Source organism: Eubalaena glacialis, chromosome 1, assembly GCF_028564815.1.
Source record: "Eubalaena glacialis isolate mEubGla1 chromosome 1, mEubGla1.1.hap2.+ XY, whole genome shotgun sequence".
In the NCBI taxonomy this organism is placed as follows: Eukaryota; Metazoa; Chordata; class Mammalia; order Artiodactyla; family Balaenidae; genus Eubalaena; species Eubalaena glacialis.
This window is the reverse complement of record NC_083716.1, coordinates 94,499,864-94,520,343: the sequence shown is the minus strand read 5'-3', so window position 1 is coordinate 94,520,343 and position 20,480 is coordinate 94,499,864. Positions and strand designations below refer to the sequence as shown.

The 20,480-nt window shown below is 38.1% G+C and overlaps 1 protein-coding gene across 1 annotated transcript in view; it reads right to left on the bottom strand.

Moving 5' to 3' along the window:
• LOC133091320 (formin-2-like) overlaps nt 1-20,480 on the bottom strand; it is a 345,797-nt gene that overhangs the window by 89,942 nt on the left and 235,375 nt on the right. The window contains 5 exon segments of the mRNA XM_061190473.1: nt 12,340-12,460; nt 12,599-12,658; nt 15,312-15,458; nt 16,512-16,641; nt 16,803-16,894. Coding sequence (XP_061046456.1) covers nt 12,340-12,460; nt 12,599-12,658; nt 15,312-15,458; nt 16,512-16,641; nt 16,803-16,894 — 550 coding nt within the window.

The window sequence follows — 20,480 nt, the reverse complement described above, 5'->3', positions numbered from 1 at the left end:
TGATATATGAGTCTGTTTTCCTGCCAGTACCATACTGTTGTTGTTTTTTTTTTTTTAAGTTTCATGAAAGTTAATACTTTTTTTAAAAAAAAATATATTTATTTATTTATTTTTGGCTGTGTTAGGTCTTTGTTGCTGCACACGGGCTTTCTCTAGTTGTGGCGAGTGGGGGTTACTCTTTGTTGTGGTGTGCAGGCCTCTCATTGTGGTGGCTTCTCTTGTTGTGGAGCACAGGCTCTAGGTGCACAGGCTTCAGGAGTTGTGGCGCGTGGGCTTAGTTGCTCCACAGCATGTGGGATCTTCCCGGACCAGGGCTCAAACCTGTGTCCCCTGCATTGGCAGGCAGATTCTTAACCACAGCACCACCAGGGAAGTCCCTCCTACTGTTTTGATTACTATAGCTTTGTACTATAGTCTGAAGTCAGGGAGTGTGGTATCTTCAGCTTTGTTCTTTCTCAAGATTGCTTTGGCTTTTGGGGTCTTTTGTGGTTCCATACAAATTTTAGGATTATTCTAGTCCTATGAAAAATGCCACTGGTATTTTGATAGGGACTACATTGAATCTGTAGATTACCTTGGGAAGTATGGACATTTTAACAATATTGATTCTTCCAATCCATAAGCATGGTATATCTTTCCATTTATTTGTCTTGGCTTCAATTTCTTTCATCAACATCTTAGAGTTTTCAGAGTTCAGGTCTTTCACCTCCTTGGTTAAATTTATTCCTAGGTATTTTTTTCTTGATGCAATTGGGATTGCAACAGTTCTGTTCTGAGAGCACGTTCGTTCAGTCCAATTTGTTCTTAAGTCCAACAAAGTTAGCCTAGGTACCCAACTAACACAATCAGCTATATACCACTGCTTTTACACTTGCTCTGGACATCCTGGGCTTTAAATAAAGATACTATACTACTGTACTCTATACAGCACTGTAAAGTACACAAAAGTACAACCACTTGTAGAGGATGCACACACGTGACAATGTACCCCAGTCACATGAACTAACTAATGTGATTGGACATGTGAATGCATGTTCACATCTTTGAAAGTTCACAACTTGAAGGTTCATATGTAGGGGACTTACTGTATTAATTTTGTACCTTTTAACTTTACTAATTCATTTATTAGTTCTAATAGTTTTTTGGTTGTGTCTTTAGTATTTTTTATATATAGTGTCATGTCATCTGCAAACAGTGACAGTTTTACTTCTTCCTTTCCAATTTGGATTCCTTTTATTTCTTTTTCTTGTCTGATTGCTATGGCTAGGACTTCCAATACTATGATGAATAAAAGTGGTGAGAGCGGGCATCCTTGTCTTGTTCCTGACCTTAGAGGAAATGCTTTCAGCTTTTCACCATTGAGAATGATGTTTGCTGTGGACTTATCCTACATGGACTTTGTTATGTTGATGTATAGTCCCTCATACCCACTTTGTGGAGAGTTCTTATAAATAGATGTTGAATTCTGTCAAAAGCTTTTTCTACATCTATTGAGAAGATCATATGATTTTTATTCTTCAGTTTGTTAACTGGGGAGGATTTTCAGAGTCTACCTGCCAAGTCTCGCATCCAAGCTATTTTGAAAAGTAATCTCCAAGGACAAGACTCAAAAAAGATTAAAACAGTGATTCTAATGTGCATTAATGTGTGAAGGAGGGAAGGGTAGGAAGGAGGCTGACTGGGTTCATAGCTTGAGTGGCTTGGGGATGAAGAACACAGGAGGAAGAGCATTTTTCAAAGGAAAGAAAATTAATTTGCTTTTGAACTTGCTGGGTTTTAAGATGACAATGGAATATCCAAGTGTAGTTTCAGCAAGCAGTTGGATTTATGAGTTTGCAGATCAGAGTGATACAGGAAAACTCTGAGTAAGACCACCTGAGAACAGCATATCCAGTGAGAAAAAGAGGGGGCCAAGGTTGAACGCCTGAGCAATGCCAACTTTAATGAAGAAGCAGAGGAAGAGAAGGCCATGAAGAAAAAAGACTTAGAAGGAAATGTCAGATATTATAAGGAGAATCAGAAGTGAGTGGGGTTAGTGAGTCGAAGGGAACAGAGACAGCAAACAATACAAAGGTGGAAGTAAAACGCCCCCTCAATTTGGCAAATTGTGGCAACAGTTTCAGCAGTGCCAGGGACAAAGCTGTAACAGTGTGAGGACGGAATGGGAAGTCAGAGACCATGGAAGTGGACCAGGAATCTGTTACTATCTTGGTCAGTGAGCACACGTGTTCCAGAACAAGTGTCCAGCAAAGGCAAGGTGTGGGCTATGGGAAGAACGAGGGACAAATGAACACAAACCCTTTACAGCTTCTGGAAAATGCTCCAAATATCCTAGTCTTGCCAACAGTGGGCAAGCAGATCCAGCTGCATGTTAAGAGAAGTGTATAATTCACATGCATCATTCTATCCTAAAGATGGATTTCAGAAAAATCTATCCCTAACAATTAAATATCCATAGATTAATGCCAAAATAGTTCCTTATCACCTAAAAGTAGTGAAAGCGGCAGAGATACCACACACACAAACCCCACAATACCTTAGTTTGGGTGTGGCAGACTTAGCATTACGACCAGTGGAATAAGTTACGTTCACTGAGCTCACCACTTTAAATGCCAAAACAAACAGATGTTTCACATGTGTACTCTTCAACAAGAATTTTGAAAGTGAACACTGTTTTAAACTGAAATGAATGGTTTTGCTCCTTAAATAATCATTCCAATGAGAGGAATTCTCAATTTTTTTTGTCACTCTCCATACACAAGTGATGCACTTCCATGGACAAATCCAGTGTACAGGATACAAAAGGATAAAATGTACAGGCTACAAAAAGATAAAACATAACACCTGTAACTTTCAAAATGTAGTCAGCCTTTCTGTGCCTCAGGCTCTTTACCTGTAATACACAAATAGCAACAGAACCTGCCTCCTGGTGTTGTTACAAAGAATAAGTCAGTTAATACACATAGAGCACTTAGAACTGGGCCTGGTACATGCTAAGGTCCGTGTAAGTTTTCACCATCATTGTTGTTATTGTTATCTTTAGTTTTATCAGCAACAGTAGCAGACAAAAAAGCAGGATGCCCAAGAGCTAAGAGTATGGGTTTTGGAGACTGGGTTTGCATCCTGTCTCTTCCACTTACGAGCTGTGTGTCTTTGGTGAAGTAGGTACCCCCTCTGTACCTCAGTCTCTTCATCTGTAACACGGAGTTAATAACAGTGTCTACTTCACTGTGAAGATCAAAGGATTTTACGTAGGTAAAATACACAGAGGACTGCTGGATACACAGTAAGAGAACTATCATGTTTTCTACAATTACTGTGACTGCACAATTACCACCACCAGACACCACCAGAGGTGCAGCTACTAACACACAACAAGAACACAGAACTCCCACCTCTTCAGTCTCAGGAAGCACTGAGGCAATGCTTCAGATTGTGGGAATGACATTTTTTAAAATTAATTAATTAATTAATTATTTTATTTTTGGCTGCGTTGCATCTTCGTTGCTGTGCGCGGGCTTTCTCTAGTTGCGGGGAGTGGGGTTTACTCTTCATTGTGGTGTGTGGGCTTCTCATTGCGGTGGTTTTTCTTGTTGTGGAGCACAGGCTCTAGGCATGCAGGCTTCGGTAGTTGTGGCTCATGGGCTCTACAGTGCAGGCTCAGTAGCTGTGACGCACGGGCTTAGTTGCCCCGCGGCATGTGGGATCTTCCTGGACCAGGGCTCAAACCCATGTCCCCTTCACTGGCAGGTGGATTCTTAACCACTGCACCACCAGGGAAGCCCAATGGGAATGACATTTATAGGGACAAACTAGGACGTTATCTTTTTTTCAAACATATTCCTTACTGGTCATCACTAATTTTGACGTATCACACAATATGTGTGGATACTGTGGGTGACACACTTGGACTAGACAACCCTCCTGGTCCCTTTGCCCCTCAACGCATCTATGTGCTCAGAGACAGGAGGGGCCATAACTGCACAGGCAGCGAAGGTAGGAATCCCCATCTGATGTGAGGAATCCTCCAAGTTGTTTACTGGTGGGTCTAAGCATAAACACTCAACAAAGGGGGAGTATACATTGTTGGCAATGGGCCTTCTTCTCACATTTGGCCTCAGGAAACATGAAAAGTCAACATTTATTTATTATCATGAGCAACACCATAGAGTTCACTTAGATCATTTAAATGGATTTGCTCTGTTAGTAAGGGCAGTCCAAAGTAAAACTAAAATAATTCTAAATTACTTATTTGACATGCACAGTATCTATGCAAACAGCATAATTTTATGTAATAAAACTCCACAAGTTTGTACTCTGCAGGATTTAGGAGCAGACACTGGTGTGGATTCTTTTAGCTTCAACCTTGAATACACTGAAAGTGTCGTAACATTCATAAGACATGAAGTCATGAAGATTTAAGTGCCACGCAGGTATTTACAGCCCCAGGTTTTGGGGATGCATGAGGACATTTCTAGTGACCAAGGGCCCAGTATTACTGAGGTCGGACTCTCTGCTCTCTCACTGCTCATCTTGACACCGTCCTTCATTTAGAACTGAATTTTGCTTGCCTCTCACATCACATCCTCACCTTACTGTTCTCTGGTACAAAAAAAGAGGGAGGCTGGCACTAGGGCAGCAAGTTTCATTTCAAATACCAATTCTGGTCACATAACAGTGCGTACCTGAAGCATGTTTTTCAAAAGGATTTTGAAGAGTCAAAACCTAATTCAACAGGTTAGGTTAGATAACCTTTTCTTTATTGAAGTATAGTTGATGTACAAATTATGTAAGTTACAGGTGTACAATATGGTGATAAACAATTTTTAAAGGTTATAGTCCATTTATAGTTACTATAAAATATTGGCTATATTCTCTGTGTTATAAAATAGCTTATTTTATAGCTATTTATAGCTATTTATAAAATAGCTTATTTTATAGCTATTTATAGCTATCTTGTAGCTTATTTTATACATAATAGTTTGTACCAACCACTCGCCCACCCTTATTCTGCCCCTCCCCCTTCCCTCTTCTCACTGGTAACCACTAGTTTGTTTCTATAACTGTGAGTCTCCTTTTTTTTTTTTTTAAATATCTTCTATTTATTTATTTATTTTTGGCTGTGTTGAGTCTTTGTTGCTGCGCGCGGGCTTTCTCTAGTTGCAGCGAGTGGGGGCTACTCTTTGTTGTGGTGCACTGGCTTCTCTTGTTGTGGAGCACGGGCTCTAGGCATGTGGGCTTCAGTACTTGCAGCATGCGGGCTCAGTAGTTGTGGCTTGCGGGCTCTAGAGTGCAGGCTCAGTAGTTGTGGCACACAGGCTTAGTTGCTCTGCATCATGTGGGATTTTCCTGGACCAGGGATTGAACCCATGTCCCCTGCATTGGCAGGTGGATTCTTTACCACTGCACCACCAGGGAAGTCCCTGTTTTTAAATTATATTCACTGGTTTATAGTATTTTATAGTTTCCACATATAAGTGATATCATACACTATTTGTCTTTCTGTATGACTTTTTTTCACTCTGCATAATACCCCCCAATTCCATCCATGTTGTTGCAAATGGAAAAATTTCATTCTTTCTTATGGCTGAGTAGGATTCCACTCATCTTCTTTATTCATTCATCTGTTGATGGACATTTAGGTTGCTTCCATATCTTGATAATTGTAGATAATGTTGCTATGAATATTGGTGAGCATGTATCTTTTCAAATTTGTGTTTTTGTTTTCTTTTTTTCAGATATATACCCAGGAGTGGAATTGCTGGATCCTATGGTAGTTCTAGTTTTAGTTTTTTGAGAAACCTCTATACTGTTTTCCACAGTGTCTGCACCAATTTACATTCCCACCAACAGTGAATGAGAGTTCCCTTTTCTCCACATTCTTGCCAATATCTGTTGTTTGTGTTCTTTTTGACGACAGCCATTCTGACAGGTGTGAGATGGCATCTCATTGTGGTTTTGATTTGTATTTCCCTGATGATTAACGATGTTGAGCATCTTTTCATGTGCCTGTTGGCCATCTGTATGTCCTCTTTGGAAAAATGTCTGTCCAGGTCTTCTGCCCACTTTTTAATCAGGTGGTTTGTTTTCTTTGATGTTGAGTTGTATGAGCTTTTTATATAATTTTTAAAAAATAAATTTATTTATTTATTTATTTATTTATTTATTTTTGGCTGTGTTGGGTCTTCGTTGTTGTGTGCAGGCTTTCTCTAGTTGTGGCGAGCAGGGGTTACTCTTCATTGCAGTGCATGGGCTTCTCATTGCGGTGGCTTCTCTTGTTGTAGAGCACAGGCTCTAGGCACACAGGTTTCAGTAGTTGCGGCATGCGAGCTCAGTAGTTGTGGCTCCTGGGATCTAGAGTGCAGGCTCAGTAGTTGTGGCGCACAGGCTTAGTTGCTCTGTGGCATGTGGGATCTTCCTGGACTAGGGTTTGAACCCGTGTCCCCTGCATTGGCAGGTGGATTCTTAACCACTGTACAACCAGGGAAGTCCCTGTTAATATAATTTGGTTATTAACCCCTTACTGGTCATATCATTTGCAAATATTTTCTCCCATACCGTAAGATGTCTTTTCATTTTATTGATAGTTTCCTTTGTTGTGCAAAAGCTTTTAAGTCTAATTAGGTCCCATTTGTTTATTTTTGCTTTTATTTCCTTTGCTTTAGGAGACAGATCCAAAAATAAATATTGCTACAATTTATGTCAGAGTGTTCTGCCTATGTTTTCCTCTAGGAGTGTTATGGTTTCTGGTCTTACATATAGGCCTTTAACTGATTTTGAGTTTATTTCTGTAGATGGTGTTAGAGAATGCTCTAATTTCATTCTTTTATATGTAGCTGTCTAGTTTTCCCAGCACCAGTTATTGAAGAGACTGTCTTTTCTCTATTGTATATTCTTTCCTCCTTTGTTGTAGATTAATTGACCATACGTGCATGGGTTTATTTCTGGACTTTCTATCCTGTGCCATTGATCTATATTTCTGATTTTGTGCCAGTACCATCCTGATTTGAATACCGTAGCTTTGTAGTATAGTCTGAAGTCAGGGAGCATGATTCCTCCAGCTCCGTTCTTCTTTCTCAAGATTGTTTTGGCTATTTGGGGTCTTTTGTGTTTCCATACAAATTTTAAAATTATTTGCCCTAGTTCTGTGAAAAATGCCCTTGGTATTTTGATAGGGATTACATTGAATCTGTAGATTGACTTGAATAGTATGGTCATTTTAACAATGTTAATTCTTCCAATCCAAGAATCTGGTATATCTTTCCACCTGTTTGTGTTGTCTTCAATTTCTTTCATTAGTGTCATTGTAGGTATGGTTTCAGACATGTTCCTGTATTACTGAGAACTTGAATTTTCTTTTTTTAAGTTAATTAATTAATTCACTTATTTATCTATTTTTGGCTGTGTTGGGTCTTCGTTGCTGTGGGCGGGCTTTCTCTAGTTGTGGTGAGCTGGGGCTACCTTTCACTGCAGTGTGAAGGCTTCTCACTGTGGTGGCTTCTCTTGTTGCAGAGCACAGGCTCTAGGCACACAGGCTTCAGCAGTTGTGGCACGTGGGCACAGTAGTTGTGGTTCATGGGCTCTAGAGCATAGGCTCAGTAGTTGTAGCACATGGGCTTAATTGCTCCGCGGCACATGGGATCTTCCCACACCAGGGCTCGAACCCATGTCCCCTGCATTGGCAGGCGGATTCTTAACCACTGCGCCACCAGGGAAATCCCAAGAACTTGAATTTTCTGCACTGTATCAAACTCAAGGACACCAGCAGTCATTCTCAAAATAGTATCTGCTGACAGCTGCCAACCTTATGGTCTCAAGGTTTCCCCTTGTAACTAAGCAACCGTTTCGGACCCCATGGATCCTTGCTTAACAATCACCCTTATTTCTTGCACCTCCAATCCTAATTCTTGACAAACAAATTACATAATTTTGCAGTTCCCCATTTTGTAGTCCAGCAAAACACAGTTGAAGTGCTTCTTGACTTTTTGTCTCCCAGGCTATAGCCCTCAGTTTGGCTCAAATAAAATTGTTTTCTGTTCCTATTGTAAATTGTTTATTGCTTATTTACACTGACATACATAAATGTATTTTCCTGTTTGCATTTTCAGTGTTCTGATGTTCCATGCTGAACTGATATTCATTTTAAAATCATAATAAAAAGATTATTTTTAAAAAGCTATTGGTTGCATTTGAATTGAGTTTATAACATCATTTTTTCTTTCCTTGAACAAAAATAAATAAAATCAGAAATTTACAATGATAAATACAATTGTTACAAACAAATATAAATCAATACAAACAAGTTTAAGGACTGATTTTTCCTAAATATGTCTGGACAGAGACATTATTTCAACGTCTGTGAAAGATATAGGTAATGAATTTTAAACACTTTCAAGTCAGATACTGAAGGTAGGGGAGGGTAGAAGATACAGGGAGGAATGTGCATGAGAACATTCTTGCCCAGTTCCAGGAACTTAATTACTCTATGCTCAGTGCATGCGGAGTTGTGTCATGTGGCGAGTGGAACTGTTTCGACCCAAGAAAGGAAATGGAACAGAAGCCATCACTTGGCATCCAGAGAAGCTGCTACAAGTTTTGACAGCCAAAATATTTTAAAACAATACTCTTTTCAAAGGGGAAAGATAGAAATATCTATGCCTTGTCTAGCATTGTGAATGAAAGTATTCGTAGTCATCCTTTTGGGAGACTACTAATAATGTTAATCTCAAATAATTTAAGCTCTTTTGCTCAAACCAGCAATTGACCTGTGGTGAGACCAGTAGCTAATGAGTCTCTGGCACTAGTATTATAGCTTAGCAGATGTTTCTGAACTAATACTCTGGGGCGATGCTAAGAGAGAAAATGGGGTTCTATTTCTGGATATGTTGAATAGCTTTCTTAGAACAATTTTACTTTGATTAAAATTAATTGTTTTAAAGCTAAATGTCTAAAAGGAGTAAACAACTCTGCTGCTTGTTCTGCTTGTTTTTGGAAAATAGTATTAACCACATAAGGTGATCTGTGGGATTGGAGTGAAGGTTTTACCCTACATTAGTTTTATTTTTTTTATTTTTATTTTTTTTAACATCTTTATTGGAGTATAATTGCTTTACAATGGTGTGTTAGTTTCTGCTTTATAACAAAGTGAATCAGTTATACATATACATATGTTCCCATATCTCTTCCCTCTTGCATCTCCCTCCCTCCCACCCTCCCTATCCCACCTCCCTATGTGGTCACAAAGCACAGAGCTGATCTCCCTGTGCTATGCGGTTGCTTCCCACTAGCTATCTATTTTACTTTTGGTAGTGTATATATGTCCATGCCACTCTCTCACTTTGTCACATCTTACCCTTCCCCCTCCCCATATCCTCAAGTCCATTCTCTAGTAGGTCTGTGTCTTTATTCCTGTCTTGCCACTAGGTTCTTCATGACTTTCTTTTTTTTTTTTCCTTAGATTCCATATATATGTGCTAGCATACTGTATTTGTTTTTCTCTTTCTGACTTACTTCACTCTGTACGACAGACTATGCACATTGTAGAAGATGTGGAGAACATCTTGACATGGAAAAGAATGAATAAGTTAAATTTTATCGTACAGTGCTTTCCTAAATAAATTTCTTTGGTTATCATGTTCTTATATTCTGGAGAAGAAAAATTTCTTAAATAATAAATTCATGACTAGGTAGATCTTAAAACTACTAAGGGAAACAAAATGTAGTGAGCCATCTGTGCTCATGGTTTGTTAAAATCTAAGTTAACCTTAATCGTGCTGTACACCATCCAAAGACAATGCCCTTATGTCGTCCTGCCTTCTTAGAGCTTGCTTGCTTTATTTTGCTTTTGTATATTTAATAAAAACTGTCTCAAATGTTAAAAAAAAAAAAAAAAGAGAGAAGCTGCTAACGGCCAGGAGAGAACAAAAGCTACCTGTCACTGAGCTTGGACAGGCAGGGGAGCTCCAAGGAGCTGCAGGAATCTTGGGAACAAGTACAGACACCAAACACAGCGGGTGCTCTTACAAAATGCTAAAATGAGGTTCAGTTGTCTGAGCCATAACGTATTATTTCTTGGTCTTTCTTTTGAAATGAAAATTAAGTCTAGAAGCAGAGGCAGAAACAGTGACAGAGCCAGAAGATGAGTGACTGAATGGTTATAGCTTATCTGTCTTTATCAAACTAGTCACACTGTTTATTCTATTTTTTCCTTATTATAAATAGCTAATATTTTTGGATACTTATTATATGGAAAATATTGTGAAAACTCTTTACATATATTATATCATTTTCTAAGTTTTCTTAAAAAATCTTGCTTCTGAAAAAAAAGTGGACAGGCTATTTGAATCTTCTGAAATGAATTACCTAATTTGATCACTTGAAAGGAATCATTATTCGGCTACATTTATCAAAGTGAACATTATTTTAAGGTAATTATATCCAAAATAATACTTCTCAAAAAAATTTCTCTTTTTAGCTCTGTGTCTTGTGAGAATCTGTCATTTTCATGACCTCATGTAACTATAGTGAGAAAGCATGTAGATATGAAAACTGAATGAGAAAACATTCCAAAGGGAAGCACCAACCAAAGTCAACATAAATCCCCTGTTCATGAGATCACCATTCCACCTGTTTATAAAATCATGTGTAAACTATGAAATCCTGCTTTGCAAGACTGAAGTGATCAAAATGTTAAGTATTTTCCAGAAACCCCAGAAATGCCCAGCACCACATGAGAGAGAGAGAGAGAGAGAGAGAGAAAAGAAGAAGAAGAAGAAGAAGGAGAAGAAGAAAGAAGAAGAACAAGAACAAGAACAAGAAGAAGAAGAAGGAGAAGGAGAAAAAAAGAAGAAGAAGAAGGAGAATTTCATAAGCAAACCAAGATACCTGGTATCTTGAAGTATACCTGGTATTTTGAAGTATGATAAATATTACACATGAATGGTTTGGGTTTTGTATTCCTTTAAGATATCATACTTAAATACACAGTAATGTAGCATTACACAATTGTAACATAGTTTTAATTGTTATTTATTTAAAAACAGGCAGTAATTCTTGGGCTCTATCCATGAGCACCCATATTTGATGCTCTCAGGGGAGCATCTAAACGGCAGGACTTCACCCCTCCTTGACAGTGACGATTGTATCTCTGGTACCCACAGCACCTAGCAAAGGCCTTTCATGCATCAGGCCCATAATAAATGTTAAGTATTTAGGAACTACGGGCAAATTATATAACGTTACTATGTTGATTTAAATCCATATAAACGCATCTGTGACCAGAACATAACAACTCCATAAATTTGATTACAGATCAGTATCTTTAGATAAACATTTCAATGCTGGGATAGAATCTCTTAAAAAGTTTTATCATCTTTTTGGTTTCTGGGGTAACCAAGCCTCTTCTCATATAGTGATACAACATGAAATGAAAATCTCACATAAACTTACTCCATCCCTGTCTGTGCTTAAAGAGTTAGAAAGATGCTTAAATCGACAGCTGAGGTGTTCTCAACTTCACAGCAAGAAGAAACCTCGTGAAAAGACGGTAAAAGGGATGAGTGAAATAGGTGAAGGGGATTAAGGGGTACAAACTGGCAGTTATAAATAAGTCACAAGGATGTAAGGTACAGCATAGGGAATAAAGTCAATAATACTGTAATAACTTCGGTACATAATAGATGAAGATATATTGTTGTACACCTGAAACTAATATAATATTGTAAGCCAATTGTACTTCATTAAAAAAAACAGGGGAAGGGGATGAAAGTGATTTTATCTACAAAAATAAAAAAAACTGTAAACTACTTGCTTTTGTGCTTTTCTTTAAATTTACCATTTTGAAGAATTTCAAACTCTCTTCAAAATGATTTGATATAAGGCTTCTCAACTAACAAAAAAGCATGACACATGCACACGTTTTTTGACCAAATATGTGAAAAAAGATGTTTTCTTCCCAGGAAAGTTTACATGCCACAAAATCTCGGACAAGTATAGCAAGGGTGGGTGGGAGGGAATATGTATCTTTTAACAACGACATGACAAATGTACAAATGTTCTTGGCTATAAAGTAAAAGCAAGACAGTCAAATTTGCCCCTGATGAAAGAGGCGCTATTCAAATAACCAAGATGCTATTTAATAACTAAATTTCTAATACACATAACTTTTTAAACAACAAAAGAATAAGATTATTGGTAAAATTTTTCTTTTGCCACACACACACACACACAAATGTTTACATGGATGTAAAAGATTTTACTTTCTTTAAAAACACTGAAAAGTCTGTCCTCATTAAAAAAGCATAAATAAAAACCATGAGTTTCTTTAACATTGTAGGTTACCTCTCAGGTCTTTCTTGAGTTTTCTGAGGTCTTTTTGAAAATCTTCAAACTTCATCTGCGAGGCCTGAAAGAGGTCCTGGGGTTCCGGCAGTGGAAACACACACTGTTCCTTCCCAGCATCCTAATCAGCAGGAAGCACAGAACGCTTAAATGAATGAGGACTGAACAACAGCAGCAATGACAAAATGAAGACAAACACGGCCAAATCGCTCAACAATGAGGAATAACAATACGTGACTCTATGTAAAAACTGTCTCACCTCATCGAAATTGCGAAGATAATAGGACACGATATATGACAAAAGGCTTCTGCTATTGTCCTAGGCAGAGAGACCAAAGTGAGTAGAAATATATTTTTTAAATTATTAAATATACAATGTTAAATTAAATTCACTCCAGTAAATCCACACATGTAGATGAGAATATTTGGAATGAAAGGTGAAGTTCTCTGTTTCTTCTTACTTTAACGGTCCAGACGGTCTTGTTTTCCCCACTGTTCCCACCTAAGCCCCATGTGGAAGCACAGCTGTTTCAGGGTAGGGTCTCAGATGTATACACCTTTCTGTTTTCACCCTCCTCGACCAGACAATTAGTTCATTAATTTTATGTTTTATTATTGAAAGGTATAACTACTATCTAAACTGAAATGACTAAATATCACCAGCATTTCTGCATGGCTGGACCAACAAGGACCACTCCAACAGGAAGTTTGATTGAGGCTTGTTAGTATGTAGATTAAGAAAATTTAAGTTAAGTATTATTTCAAGTAAGCTGGAGCTTTAAAAATGCAAATGCATATTATAAATTATGTTAGCAACTGAGATTTAGGAATTAATATCCATGCAGCTATAAATAATGTAATGTATGTAGTTCAAAAGAAAAAAAATGTTTCATATCTAACAATCTTCAAAGAAGAGCTTTCCACCTTCTTTCTGGCATATTTAGAGGAATTAATTTTTAATTTTTTTCATTGCTCAAAATTAGTATTAGATAATCTGAATGTGTGAAACCAAATACATATTTTTAAAACACACCCTATAATACAAACTTTGTTTCCTGGAATGTTCAATCTAATCATGATTTTTCCCCCATTGATAATAAAAGAGCAACATCCCTTTATAATCAAGTTTGACATGACATGATAATATTTCTATTCGACTCCCCATATATACTTCTATATACATATATTACAAGGAAATATATAGCTATAATAATAAAAGTAATACATTTCTTAGAAACAGGATTGCTTGTAAAATGATTTAAGCAACTGACTTCCTTTGTCTTTCCTAACTTGCAAATCAGTGAAATGATCAGCAATACCTGAATCAATTAACAAAACACTTATTAAATGCCTGCTGACAGCCATGCTGAGCAGAAGTTAATTCTGACTGATCCAAGAAACAGCTCCATCCATGCAGGTCTATATAACTATATAGATATAGTTATCTTTATTTTATACAGAAAGAACCAAATAGACTTTGCATATAGCTCTTGTGAGAATGCAAGTGAAATTATTTTTAAAAACTTGCTTCTTGATTATTTTTTCCAGATTATTCCTTAATTATTTAAATTAATGAAATTTAACTTATAGGAGGATTGAATAAGATATATCAATCAATACAAAAAATCCCTTATTCATATATAATTATGATCATCAGAATCTATTTCAGATTCATTTTGATAAGTAACATTATATTGATGCTATTTGTATTCCAATGTGTTTTGATAAGTAACATTATATTGATGCTATTTGTATTCCAATGTTATTTGCAAAAACTACTTGTTTCAATCCAACAATCAGCTGTAAGAACTATTCAAAAACTACTATGTGTTTAGAAAAAAGCTTTTGTTTTTGAATAAATGATTTATCATGTTGACATATTGGAGGTTCCTATGAAAATGTATGTCATACAAATAAAACAGCATTTGAAGAAATATAACCATAAAAATCACAAAAATTATATGCTGTTGGTGTTCCAAGCAAGGACTATGTTTTTCCCAATTATGGAAAAGCACACTGTCTGGCATTTCATAGAAGCCAGATGAAGGAATGTTCAATGAACATATCAGTGGATATGAGTGAATAAACCAGTGAGTTGTTGACTGGCAGAGAAAAGCAAAAAAAGTATCTCCCTCCTATCAGGGAGATTATTGCCTTATCTAGGAGGGCCAATTCTCTGTACTTTCATTTTTATAGGCCAATTGTTCACTTAAACTCAATATTTTAAAAACATTTCCTTCATAATTTCCCTCATCATATAGTTCTTTGTGAAGATTCTTTTATCAGAGAAACAGAATTCTATTATTTTCTAAGTTTACAATGTCAGACTTTAACTCTGACCACTGTGGTGGTTTCCCTGATGTTATATTTCTACTGACACTCTCATAATCTCTTAGATGTTAATTTTAAACAAACACAACTACAAAAGTAGAATAAAAAAATAATAATTAGGTTTGCAAAAGGGCTTAGATGTTCCCATATATACCAGTATCAAGGAGAGGATGATATAGAGAAAAAGAGGATCATCTTTTAAATTTTATTTATGAACTACTTTCACTCATCTTCGTTTTGTTTTTAAAACATGGGCCTGTTGGCCTCCATTGCTTAACATGGAGAGAAGAAGAAAGTGATGGATACACTGTCTAATTTATAGAAATCAACTAGTCCTCAGATGCAAAAAGATAAATATTAGCAGACATGGGGAAGATAGTAAAAAATAATTATTTTTATTTTAAAATATTGTCTTCTCAATTATTCATTAGACAAAGGATTCAAAATTACTCACTTTAGGAAACATTCTTCTTCTCTAGATCACAAATATATGGTGGCCACTACTTTTATCTAGCTCAGAACACAAAGGAAATTTTGACCTTGGGACGTAAATATTTATCACACTGGTTTACAGTCAAACTTATTACTCAACAAGATGTCCAGTCCCCAGTGTGCCACATTCACTCACCCGAAATACTTACACTGCTTTTGACGTCTTTCAGCTTTGGGAGGATGTCCAACCCGAAACCGTCTGCCTGTCCCCGAGTCTTATTTCCACCATTCATGTAGTTGCCAAAGGCAAGAACCAAACCCAAAACCTGCATGACCCCTGAGCCATTTTTTAATGTCTGTAAAACAGGATAAAGAAGAATCTCTCACTCACAGTATTGTCTGAATTATCTTAAGTCAGTGGCAGATATTCATATTATACTAATAATTTGGGGTCATAACCAAACTTCTTCAGTGCTCATTTTAGTATATTTAAGAGCAGTGTCTCCAAAGATAACTTAGAAAAAGTTGCACCACCCACAAGCATGCAGGTTGTGCTTCTGTAGCTGAGATGTACCAGCCTAGGTCATTTCTGTGATGCAACTGCATGGAAAACAAATATGGCTGTGATATGAGAACCACCACAAAATAATATCACTGCCATCGGCCTAACTGTATCTGCCTCTGTGCAACGCAAATTTTTGGCATAAGGTGTAACTACCAAAACGTAGTTATAAAGTTTAATTTCCAAATTTAGATTTATCCCTGAAAGGTTCACACTCACTTCTTCCAAAACACACAGTTTAAGTTGAATTTGTACATCACTTCCTCTGAAAATGCGTCTTTCATGACATCTTACTACTTTTCGAAATGATTTACCATAGCCAGGAAGAATGGTGCTTTTTTGACAAATTGTTTTAAATGTTAATATTGGTAATTTCTGCCAAGCATTTATTCTTTGTTTTCAGAAGAATATTTATCTTCTGTCGAGTCATACAGCTGTTCCTGAAGCATTTGGTTTGAATCACTAACAATTTGTTGAGGGGCCCTCCCCAAAATGGAGGAAAATAAAGAAAACGCCTTCACGTGGCTTTTGGCTGGCAGTCTGATGGAGGAGAGGCCCGTGACAAGGGAAGATTGTGTTTTGGCGAAAGCAGGGGGACAGAAGCCTGCGGGGGTGGACGCCCAGTGACCGTGCCCCAGCAGCGCTGTCCCGGGTCCACTCGCCCTCCTGCACGTTTGCTTTGACCTTGATGCTCAGTCATCATACATTCTCTTTGGTGGGACTGCTATCCTTCAAATTTTATGAGTACTTATGGTAAATAAAAGACAACTTGTTTGAAATACGAACATGACTGAACACAATTAAATATCAGAACCCAAGCGTCAGCCCCCGATGGACCAACACCCACCTCACACAACTTCTGTAGCAGCTCCAGTTTGCGCCGAATTGAGCAAATGCTTTCTGAAAATGTGGACTGAAACAGGATGCAAAAGACTCGCTCTGAAAAGTTGGGGATTAGTGACAGTTCATAAAGGAACCTAAGGAAATAAAGCCAAGTTAAGAGGAAAAAGATGATGCACATAAACACGTTCATCCTCACATCATTCATGATACTGATGCACAGAAGATACTTCATTTTCTGAATGGAAAGAGCCCCCCGTGGCCTGGACGCCGCCCGCGGGGCCGAAGCCCTGCTTACTGCTCAGGTTTGTCCAGAGACTTGGTGTTTTCCTTGTCTTTGGAGGACCGGCCGTGTTTTTCAATTTTTTCCAGTTCATCTGACTGTGCTCTCTGGAACAACAAAAGCCAAGTGGTTTTTAGATAATGATGATCTTAAATACAGCAAAACTCTATATATTTTCATATTTCTTAGTATCTGTTTGAAATAGAGATCATCTCCAAATCTTCCAAATGTTATTGTCTGTTAGTGACATGCAAAATATTTATTCCAGCATGCTTTAAAACAACGCAGTTTCCCTCTCTTGTTTTTTAGTGGTTTATAATACTCTTTAGAATGCAAGAAATTCATTTTAAAGTGTCATTTCTTATTCAGAAATTAATCAAGTTAAATTTGGAAGCAATTTGATCCTAAAGCTGTTAAAGATTTTTAAAGGGAGAAGTACCTATTTAACTACTGCAATCATTGTTTATATCTATTTGTTTTGGGGAAAGAACAGTACAATTGAATTATTAAGTCATGGAACAAAAATAAAAGATTTTGATTCTTCTGAATTTTCTTTTTGTTTCAAAAATGGGTCTAGGCTTTTCTTCCTAGGTGTCTTCTTTCACCTTTTAAAATCTCAAGCTGGGCTTCCCTGGTGGCGCAGTTGTTGAGAATCTGCCTGCTAATGCAGGGGACACGGGTTCGAGCCCTGGTCTGGGAAGATCCCACATGCCGCTGAGCAACTAGGCCCGTGAGCCACAACTACTGAGCCTGCACGTCTGGAGCCTGTGCTCCGCAACAAGAGAGGCCACGATAGTGAGAGGCCCGCGCACCGCGATGAAGAGTGGCCCCCACTTGCCGCAACTAGAGAAAGCCCTCCACAGAGACTAAGACACAACACAGCCATAAATAAATAAATAAATAAATAGAATTAAAATCTCAAGCTAAAAATTTGTTGTTCAAAATTTGTTTCTTTATAGGAGAGGATCCTGTGCATTTTAACATAAGGTAGAAGATCTTATAGGCTTCAAGAAACACAAACTTACTCTTTATGGAGAATATGGATGATTTTATTTTCAGTCTTGTCTCTGTAATTCACAAAGCTGTTTCAAAGCAGCCAAAATACTACATTGTCTAAGTGCATCAAGAAGTTTGAGTAGACCACCCTGTCTTGGGTTTGAGTCTAGCCCTCAGATATTAAAATCCCTTCAACCATTATTTGTTGTTTACACAGAAAAGCAGCTCAGCCATAAACTGCTGTAGATGACAGAACCTGACCAATTTCTAGAGACTACAGATTTCCTCTAAACAAAGCATGTTCTGTTTTGAATTCACTGATTGTTCTGAAATGCAGGTTTTTCTATTGATGGGATTAACTAGCAAAGACTAGTTTCTCCAAGGAAGCTTCTTTTAGCATGGAAAGATTTGATGACAGATTGGTAGATCTTCTGAAGGTTTGATCAATTTTGCTTCCGGAATGTAATGTGACAAAAGGATACTGAGAAGTAAAGGTACAACATCCACTGCAAAGCCTGCCTTGCCCACCTCGACCCCATTATAACCAGTCTCTCTCTAGAACAGCACGGAACCTTGTGTTCGCTCTGTGTTGTGCTACACGTACCACAGTGTCTCACTGGTGATGCACACACATGCCTACAAGCTTCTGGAGGAGGAAGGCCGTGTCTCACTATGGTCCTAGTGACTGGTATGGTTCACTACTGTATGGTCAGCCCTCAGTATCGTGGGTTCCGCATTTGTGGATTCAACCAAATGCAGATCCAAAACATGTGGGGAAAATTCCATAAAGTTCCAAACAGCAAACTTGGATTCACTGTGCTGCAGCAACATTTTACACAGCACTTACACAGCATCATAAGTAATCAAGTGATTTAAAGCATACAGGAGGGTGTGTGGGGTTATATGTAAGTACTGCATAACTTCATTTAAGGGACTTGAGCGTCTGCGGATTTTGGTACCAAGCCCCCGCAGATACCGAGGGGTGACTGTGCAGTTAGCAGTCAGTAATTTTTTTAAAACATTGAAAAATTAAAACAGTAATTGAATATGAAAAAAGAAGGCCTCCAATTCTGGGGAGAAGAGGGAGGTAAAAGGACGAAATATAATGACAGGACACTTGAAATAAGAACTACTGAGGACATGATGATACAATGCCAACTGTTCAGCATCATCCTGTGAGTACAATGAGAATCCTTATGAGGTAATTTGAGTCCAAAATAGATACCTATGCCTGCATGAGACAGAATTAGTCATTTCAAATGCTAGGACACAAATAGGTAGATAAAGAAATAAGAAAGCTATGCCCAGCAAAAGTACATATGACTTCACTCATCTGTACATCCATTCCACACAACTCTTTTGGGTACCCATCATTCATCTCTTATGCAGGAATACTTATGTGTGTAAAGGTACAAGAAGTAGGACTAAAACATCATAGGTTTTTAAGCAATATTAATCAAATCTACAAATTCTGCCATTCATCAGTACACCAAGACCAACTGCTTCTTCTTGCCCATCACCTTGGCTTTCTCCTTGCAAAACATGTGGGATCAAGCAAAAGTCAGTTATTTTCTATCTGTTAAGGCCCCAAATTCTTACTCTTATCAGCAACCATCAACTATGTCAAACTAGTGACTACAAATCTGTACCAGAACCTAGAGGTCACCTCGATAATTCTGGCTTTGTTTGACCCCCAAAATGAAGTTAGTCTCAAGGGTTCTTCTCTGGTCCATGAGTTTGGAGTAATCATCAGGGTTGGGCTTTAAAAAGGATGAATTTTAAGGATTTATTCATCCACCAATTCAATCAAAGACCCACTGTTTACCAGGCACTACACCAGACACTGGAGATAAAAATATATATGCTGGGCTTCAGATTCAAGGAAAATCCCACCACACAACACATCATGTTGCTCATAACACCACTCTTATTTGCTCAACCCTGCTACAGCAACCTTCCACTGCTTTTTAAAACTATATATAACCCTCTATAAGAAGGGGATGCTAGTGACCACACTACCATACCAGTGGTGATGAGAGTTATCTATCGAAATAGGTTCATTTTTCCTTATGGCCAAAGACACACGGGCAAAGTAACTACACACTCACACACCAATGAACAACATAAATGAATTTCCAAGTTCCAAACATTCAAGTAGCAAGCCTTCCCTCTCCCAGTCTCACAAGACTAGATCATTTCAGTCTCCAGCACAGGGACTGTCTTTTGGTTACTACCTTCCTTTACTTACTGCACACTCCCCCTTCCCACTCCCACCCTGATTACCTGCAGGTTTGTACCAGGATTTCCTTTTCTCAAGAGGTCCTGTTTGCCTAGAAATGAAATAGATCTATTGCTGCTAAGTTGGAGGCTTTCACCAGTTACCAAAGATTCATGGTACCCAGAACCCAGACACACTCCTCACTCAACCGCTGGCCAGAACCGACCTGGATTCCTGGCTGCCAGCCCCGGATTTCACCAGGTATTTTGACCTCCATGGCCCTAAACCCACATGCCCTGCAACTGAAGGCTGTTCTTTCAACTCCTGAGAAAAACCGTAGCTCCCAGAGAGGACGGGGCTGGGGAGCAGGGGGTGCAGGGGCAGAGGAGGCTGTGGAGAGGGATGATGTACTTTCCTGATGCCGAGTCTATTGCTGGCATTCAGCCAGTGTTTCTCAAGCAGGGTTCTAGGGAACACTG